The following is an 8,700-nucleotide window of genomic DNA, read 5'->3' as shown; positions in this document are numbered from 1 at the left end:
AACTGCACTACAGCCTGGGTAACAGAGTAAGACTCTGTCTCAAAAAAACAAAAACAAACAAACAAAAAACAGAAAAAACAGAAAAAATATGATGAAGTTATGATAAAGTCTAAATTATAATGTCTTTATTATCCATGTTAAATCTTAATAAGTCATTTCTAATAAAATATCAAAACAAGTGTTTTAAAGATGTCCCTCCCATATTTTATGGTACAGTTATAGAGCTTTAAAAATCTAATTATCATTATTAATTATCACCAGTGTGTAGACATGCTTATGAAAATATATAGCAACTTGGGGCTTATCACACTTAAGCAAATATGGCATTAACATATACACTGTTCACATTTGTGGGTCTAGAGGTGAAGAACAAAGGTAATAAACATGATATTCCTAGTTGCACCTGTGGAAGCTACTGAGCCGCTAAATTGCCTAGTTCAAGTGTGGTAGGTATTCACAGAAAGAAACCCAGTGAAGTCCTCTTTGAGTCACTAGGATAACGGAAGCTGAGCCAGAGCCAGCTAGAGGGTGGAAACAACACACCTTTCACTACAGAGGAAATGCCCAGGGATGAAGTGCCCAAGTCCCATACAACCCTTGAGGAAAAGTTCTAAGGTCCTGGCTTGCATACACTTGCACTGTGCTCCCCCTCCCTTCTACCACCTTCCAAAAAGGCATTATCTTATTTTACAGTAAAGAGACTTTGTGAAAAAGTGCAAAAATTACACTTTTACAGGTGCAATATATTACTGATTATATCTCTCAGTTGCCATACTTATTATTCATTTATTGATCAATATGTATCTACTGTACAATATTTTTTTCTACTGTGTAACCCACTTCAGTGCCAGCAGCCTATGGGCACAGAGGCCAGGGATTGGTTCAGGGACACAGTTTGCTCTGGCAGGTGTACTATGAGAGGCCCAGGTGGACAGGCCTGTCATAAATCTAAACCCATGAATTTATTGTACAATTTTACAGATATTCTGTTAGGCACTGAAGAAGCATTGAAGAGATGATACATGTGGTCCTTTATTGTTTAGAAGGAAAGGGTCATTAAGCAGTAGTTATGTAAACAGGTGACAAGAGCTGTAAATGGCAACTACAGTTATCTATAAGCATGAACATTATTTATTGATGAAAGAAAAAAATGAAAATTTACTTGGCCACTGAATAGCACACCTACTAAGGGAAACAGAAAAAAGCAAAGCAGTGCCTTCCCACAACAATGTATAATTAATTGAGGAAGGTAGACATAAAAATGTAAGTAAAATTGTGCTGTCAGTATTAACATTATTTAAGGGATACATTGAGTGACAAAGATAACTGTCAATTCTAATAAAATATTAGAAACATTCTTAATAAAGTTATTTTAAGGTTGATGAAATTTGAAGCCAAGCATTTGGTAAAAGCCTAGAGTCATGGGAAGACTGGTATACACGTGTAAATACATATTCAATCATGTGATGTGGGGAGAAGTGGCATTGTGCAGTTGGAGTTGAGGCTGGGGAGAAGGGGAGGGATAAGAAAAAAGAAAGCTATGTAAAATATGTTAATAATTTGGCCTTTATTCTATAGCTAATTGGAAACCACCTAAATATTTAAACTGAAAAGTTGGAATAGGAAGAGACATTAAAAACAAGTTCAGAAAGACCCAATATGTAGCACTGTGATAATGAATTAGACCAAGACATTAACCAAGATTCCATCATCTTCATGGCAGACAAAAAGAAAATATTTCAATATTTACAAAACCATACCTTGAAGTGATGATATATTCCCCAAAAGGAAGCAGGCAAATAAAAGGTGGAAGAGAGAGATGGCATATTTTTTTAAATAAGTTCATAGTTGACTAGTTGAGCAAGTTGCCTCTGCCCTTGATTACTTTAAGTACTGCTGACCTTATCTGTTTGGTTTTCAGGCTGTAAACTAATGGATTAAGGACAGGAGTCAAGAAGAGAAAGAGATTGGCCATGGTGACATGGAGAAGAGGAGATGTGAATTTACCAAACCTATGAATTAGGGTCAGCACAATGAGTGGCACATAGAAAATGAAGACATTGAAGATGTGGGAGAAGGGCAGTCGCTTGGGCAGGATTGGCAAGGGTACCATCAACATCACACCCCTAACCACAGCTGTAAGCCCCATTCGAATAATCTTAGCAGGAGTTAAAATCATGGTGTAGTGCAGCGGGTTGCAAATAGCTACAAACCAGTCAAAGGCCATGGCCAGCAGGATGGCTGACTCCATGCAGGAGAAGATGTGGATGAAGAACATCTGTGTCAGGCAAGAATGGAACTCAATCTCCCTGTGATTCGGGAGGAAGACATTGAGTACTGTAGGTAGGGTTGACAAAGACAGACCCAAATCTGTAGTTGCCAGCATAGACAGGAAGATGTACTGAGGCTCATGAAGGCTGGAGGTAGTTTTGATGACAAAGAGGATGGTGCAGTTTCCTAGAATGGCAATGAGGTACATGACACACAGGGGGATAGAGATCCATATCTGTACAGACCCCAGTCCAGGGATTCCTGTTAAAAGGAGAAGGTGTGGCTGAAACCAGCTACTGTTTATAAGCCCCATAAGGATATTTCTTGAAATCAAATCCAGATCAGCTTCCAGATGTTCCTATTTGGAGAATAAAAATCAAATATTAAGATAGAAAAATATAACGCATCCAATTCCTTTAAGGTGGCATTAATCCTAGGTAATTTTCATAAAGGAAATGATTCTTAGAAGGTTTCCAAACCTGTCTGAGTAAATTCAATTAAGGCAATGAACAACTTCTTGTATAAGCTCTAGCAGAATTACTTTGGTCTAGAACACACAATCATTGGCCAAGTGAGAAGAAAAATTAAGAACATAATTATCTTTTTTATCTCAATGCTTAGAAAATCACCTCTCAGAATTCATTCTTGGTAACTTTTATTATGTTCTCACTTACTTTTATTTTCAATCTATTTGGCAAAGCCCTGGAAGAAGTTCTGGCCCCTTTTTTGGTATTACCCTCTTATCTAGAAATATTCAGTCCTATGGAAACATGAACATTTATTCTGGTATTTCTACCTGCAGAAATAAAGCATAGGCTATTTTAACAACCCACATAAACCCCAATTCACTCGTTTTTCAACTTCATAGGATATCATTCATTTTTACAATGAATTTCCAGATTGTTTGATCTTTTTCTTTTGAATAATGTGTTGTTTTCAAAGTAAAAAATCAAATATAACAGGAGTGCCAAAAATCATTAAAATGAGTATTATCATTATTTCTCAGGTGGTTCTAAGATAGTACCATATATTGACAATAATTTCTTGAAAAAAATTTGAAATGTAAAATGTAAATATATTAGGAAACAATACATATCTTAGTAAATGCCTTAAAAATAGCATGGTTGGAGAAAATGGTGTTAGTTCATGTCATTACCTTATCATGAAAGAAGAAAGGAAATATTTTTCTATGATTAGATTAATAACTTTAGAATTAAATATTTTGTCTAAAATTACAATTTGTCATCAAAAAACAGAAAATACTGGTACAGTTACATTTGCACAAGGGGTACAGTTTGGAAAGCAGGTAATATATCTGAACTAAACTCCTATCTAGAACAACATGAAATCCAACCAAACATAACATCTTTGGTATGGAAATTAAATGATGAGAACACATGGACAAATAGAAGGGAGCAACACACACTGGGTCCTATAAGAGGTGAAAGATGGGAGGACGGAGAAGAAAAATAACTAATGAGTACCAGGCCTAACTGCTGGGTGATAAAATAATCTGTACAAAAAAGTACCCACGACCCAAGTTTATCTATGTAACAAATCTGCACATGTACTCCTGAAATTAAAATAAAAGTTAAAAAATATTTTGTAAAATTATGTAATTTAAAAACATACCTCAAATTAAAAAATATCAGAGAAAAATCTGAACAAAAATTAATGAAGAATTCTTTCTCAGAAAGGGTTATAGGTAGGGAGGATTGAGACAAGAGATTATTATTTATTTGCTCTCAGCCAAAATTATAACTTCTGTGCTGCTTTAAAATTATGTAAAGATAAAAATAATCTTTTTACAAGTGTTAATATAGTTTTGAAAAGTAGATGCCATATGAATTACAATTTATATATTTGTGTCCATTGTTGTGTAGACCTATGCTTGTTCTGTCCTTCATTCACACATTCTTGCCAGTGAGTGTTTACTACATTCTTTCATGGTATGACTAATATAGGGAATTTTACAAAGCATGCTCTATTAGAGGAGGGAGAGTCATAAGCAACATACATAGCCCTGAATAATGTGGCCAGCTTCTTGGACTTCAAATACAAAGGGCCAGAATAACTTTATACAATTTTTTCAGCTGTACATTTGAATTATCAGAGTTGCTCTTGTTGAAAATTAAAGAGTCATTGTGCTTAACAGACTGGGACATCCAATCATACCACAAATCCTGCTCACTCAGTCACTCAACATACTGCTTCCTGCCATTTCAAGACAAATAACCCTTATAGATGTAAAATTCTTACCCACCACAATACACCATTCGCCTCTTTTAAACATACACATATACATGTACTATAGGTCATACATACACAAAACTAGCTCTCTTGGCTTCAACTCTCTTCTAGAATATATTGGAATTCACTTTCTTCTTTGTACTCCTTTTTCTCTTCTGTTTTTGCACTGGAGTAATTGCTACAACTACTGCTAGTATCAAGACTCCAATCAATAAGACTGCAGCAACTAGCATAAAAGTCAAGTGTATTTTTACTCCATGTAGTTGCCTGCTTCATATTTTAATACTTTTTGTGCCTGTATGTCTGGCTCTTTTCAGTGGGAATATATTTTGTTTCAACTAATCTAATTTTTCTAGTCACTCTCTAATCTAGTCAGATTGGCTGTTGTATTACACTAGATATGAATCACTCATTCTCACATGAAAATGAGTACACAACTTCTGATCATATTCTCAATTGTGATCATGCTTCATTTCAACCAACAGTAATTAAATCCATTGATTAAAAGCCAGTTTATATTCAACATTCTGTAAAACATTTCCATGACTAGTGCATAGCAGAATTTCTCCAGTCACTAAATTACCATCAAATATACTGCTTTTTTTCTATATCATATATATATATGATTTCAAGTTAGCTCCAAGCTTTGTCTTAATTGAGTTTCCCATACCCAATTTAACTTTAACTACTTTTAGGATTAATATAGCACCTATCACATATTTCATTAAGGATAGTCTAGCTCTCTATGAACTTAGAAGACACATAGTAAATTATGTTCAAACAAGTAAATTAATGTTTAGAGATTTTGGTTGCAGCATATGCTTGCAAATTCCTAGCAAAGATGAATATGTTACCAGTAATCCAGCACCTAATTTTAAAGTTGGTATACAAAGTTTCAGGGGTCATACTTCCTACTGGACTCATTTAGAACTGAAGAACAGATGCCATTAAACTTAAAAGTAGATGAAGAGAGGTATATCATCTTACAGAGAATATGTATTCTAGTATTTGTCAACTGGCTCAATTTCTCAGTATCCTCATCCTGAATTTCCTTTTATCTGTATGGCGGGTTACACATCCTAGCCAGAGAGATACTCCCTAGACTATTCCCAGAGGAAGAAAGACACTTACCTGCTCCAACAAAGTATAACCCTCTTGCAACTTCCCCTCAAAACCTTTTAGAATGTATAAATTCTCCAGTCTTCTGCCAGAGCCGGCAACAACACCTATGTATGTGTATGTATATACTCATGGACTATGGCTCTCTGTCAGTTAAACTTCAACATCTGAACTGCTCTTCTTGGCTCCTCAGTTGGGCTTTCATATTCTTACCTTTTCTCAGCTCTTGCTTCTCTACCCTCTCTAAAAACTGAGCTTCCATAATGTTTCATTTTGAGTATAAGAAAAACTTCAGCTAAGTATCTCCTTAAAAAATGCCCCATCTCTGTTATTTTAGTGGAAATAAATAGAAATTATTTTTACATACAGTGTGACCTCCTCACATGGAGCCAGCACCCACTGAAAGGGCTGACAAGGGAATTCAGCAGCACAGCTCTGCTCTTTCGGTCTCACCCTCCTTGGCATTGACAGGGAATGGATGGATTCTTATGAGATATTAGAAACCTCTGATAGATGCACCTGCCTCAACCACAGTTCTTTATTGCAACAAATAGAGAATCATAGACAGAAGGCGGCTAGAGGAAGGTTACCAAAATATTCTCATGAGATCATGGTCTCAGTATGCTACACATGGGATGGCACAAAAACAAATTATTTGGAATCAAGGCCACGACAAAATTATTTTTTCTCCATACCCCAGAGTCCTTATAATTATTCACACTTTCACACCTGAGAACAGTTGTGTCTCTACTGTCCATCAAAAACATGTGATGAGCTGATATTTACAAGTGATTGTTCCTAATACTTGGTTTGGGTCATTTTTGAGGTGAACCATTTTAAAGTGTGATTCTCTACCTTTTTTTTTCTGTGCAGATGAATATCGGAGACCATTTCTCTCATTATCATTGTTATGAATACCCATTATTACATTGTATGATAACGTTGCAATGTTTCAGTTTCTTGAAAGGTATAGTGCCATATATGTTAATCTGAGTTAGCGTAATCTCATTACACTTTTTATTTCTCCTCTTTTATTCCTGGAGAAGTGTTGGTTGTAACTTTCTCCCTTCTTTTTAATGTTTAATATGTCTTTCCTGTGGTTATAACTTTTTTCTCTGTTTTCAACGTTTTATCATTTATTTCCTATTTTTCCCAAGTGCCTAAGACAATCCCTGCTATATAGAAGGCATTAAACCTATACTTGATCAATGAAGAATGAATGGATAAGGATGTCTGCTTTTTGCCAGAATGGAGTAAGAGTAGAATTTACCTTTCCATGTAAAACAACTAAAATCATTGGACAAAATGTAGGAAGCAACTGTTTTCAAGACGGTGACTTTCTGGCAAGAAGGGACTATGATCTCTGAGAGAGAGGGAAACAAAGAAAGTCCTGCAACTGCTGCAGCTCACTGCTTTGAGAGAGTTTCTAGGCCATGGTGAATGAAGGAGAAACCCAAACAGCCCATGAACTCCCTGAGTTGAAGAAAATATACAAAGCATAGGTACATTTAAGTAAAACAAAGTAGGAAATGTTATCTGAAGTGAATGTGCATGTGTGTACATACTGTATACATATGTGCATAGGTGAGTGTATATGTATGCATGTATATAGAGTAAAGATAATAGAAGCTGGAGCATATGCAGAGTAGATTGAGGAACATGCCGTATTGAGGTGGCTGTGGAATTTTTCCTGGAGACAATACTTGCTCCCGTTAGAGATATCCTGCCTGGACAGAGACACTAATTCACCATTAATACAAAGGTCTATAGTGTGTAAATGATTGACATTGAATTAGAGAATAGGGGGCCAGTAGAGTGAATGAAGGGATCGATAATTATCTGCACTTAAGAGATTAACAGAGATGATAATGCTTTAAAAGTGTTTTAAGAAAGATTTCAATTGTTGGAAGAACAATAATATTTAGTGTCATTAAAGGAGGTTTTCACAAAAGAAAATATTGAGAGGGCAAAAATATTTATAAAATAATGAGTTCTGAGACTTCAGAACTCAGGAAGCAGTTTTATGAAGAGCATGACAAAGTACTGGTGCAGTTAAGGCATGATTGTGAAAGGACAAGAATGTTTAAAAAGTTGAACCAACACAAGGATGGAGACAGCAGAACCAGTCAGAAGGTAGTATAAAGAATGGTATATCAGCTTGTAGCAGAACAAAATTTTTTTGAAAAATTAAGAAAAAAAGGTAAAAACATACAAGTGAAATATTGGCCTTCTAAAGGGTATTTTATTTTTATCAACTGTAATAATTATATAAATATCCCAATTCCCAGTCCTGTTAACATTCAATAGTGTATATAATCAATTAATATTATTATTTTATTATTTTTAGATCATGAATTGAACCCAGATTTGGCAAGTGGGAGACCCTTAAGCTGGCTTCCTCATTGTCTAAACATGTTTCTGTCATTCTTTACATAGCTTGCTTTTTGGCATAATAAAATATTTCATGCTGATCTGGTAAATTATATTCCTAAGTATTATATTTTTTGCAGCTATTGTAAAATGGGATGAGTTTTTGATTCGATTCTCAGCTTGGTCGCAGTTGGTATATAGCAGAGCTACTGACTGGTATACATTCATTTTTTATCCTGCAACTTTGCTGAATTCATTTACCAGTTCTAGGTTTTTGGATGGGTCTTTAGGGTTTTCTAGGTATACAATCATATCATCAGCAAATAGCAGCAGTTTGACTTCCTCTTTACTGATTTGGATGCCTTTTATTTCTTTCTCTTGTGTGATTGCTCAGACTGGGACTTTCAGTACTCTGTCGAATAGAAGTGGTGAGAGTGGGCATCCTTGTCTTGTTCCAGTTTACAGAGGGAATGCTTTCAACTTTTGCCATTCAGTATTATGTTGGCTGTGGGTCATAGATGGCTTTTATTTCATTGAGATATGTCCTATGCATGCCTATGTTGCTGAGGGTTCTAATCATAAAGGGGTGCTGGATTTTGTCAAATGCTTTTTCTGTGTCTATTGAGATGATAATTTGATTTTTGTTTTTAATTCTGTTTATGTGGTGTATCACATTTATTGACTTGTATA

General features: G+C 35.3%; 1 protein-coding gene and 1 non-coding gene across 2 annotated transcripts; both read right to left on the bottom strand.

Annotated features, from left to right (window-relative positions):
- Positions 1 to 825: 825 nt before the first annotated feature.
- On the bottom strand, positions 826 to 960 carry LOC112135630 (small nucleolar RNA SNORA42/SNORA80 family). Its single transcript, XR_002916888.1, has one exon. It is a non-coding gene; the product is annotated as a small nucleolar RNA SNORA42/SNORA80 family (small nucleolar RNA).
- Positions 961 to 1,852: 892 nt separating this feature from the next.
- Positions 1,853 to 2,584, bottom strand: LOC100455683 (olfactory receptor 51F2-like). Its single transcript, XM_002822162.2, has one exon. It carries the CDS (start codon positions 2,582 to 2,584, stop codon positions 1,853 to 1,855), a length of 732 nt encoding a protein of 243 aa, XP_002822208.2.
- Between the last annotated feature and the right edge of the window lie 6,116 nt (positions 2,585 to 8,700).

The sequence above is a fragment of the Pongo abelii genome, chromosome 9 (assembly GCF_028885655.2).
Source record: "Pongo abelii isolate AG06213 chromosome 9, NHGRI_mPonAbe1-v2.0_pri, whole genome shotgun sequence".
NCBI lineage: Eukaryota > Metazoa > Chordata > Mammalia > Primates > Hominidae > Pongo > Pongo abelii.
This window is presented reverse-complemented; position numbering and strand designations above follow the sequence as displayed.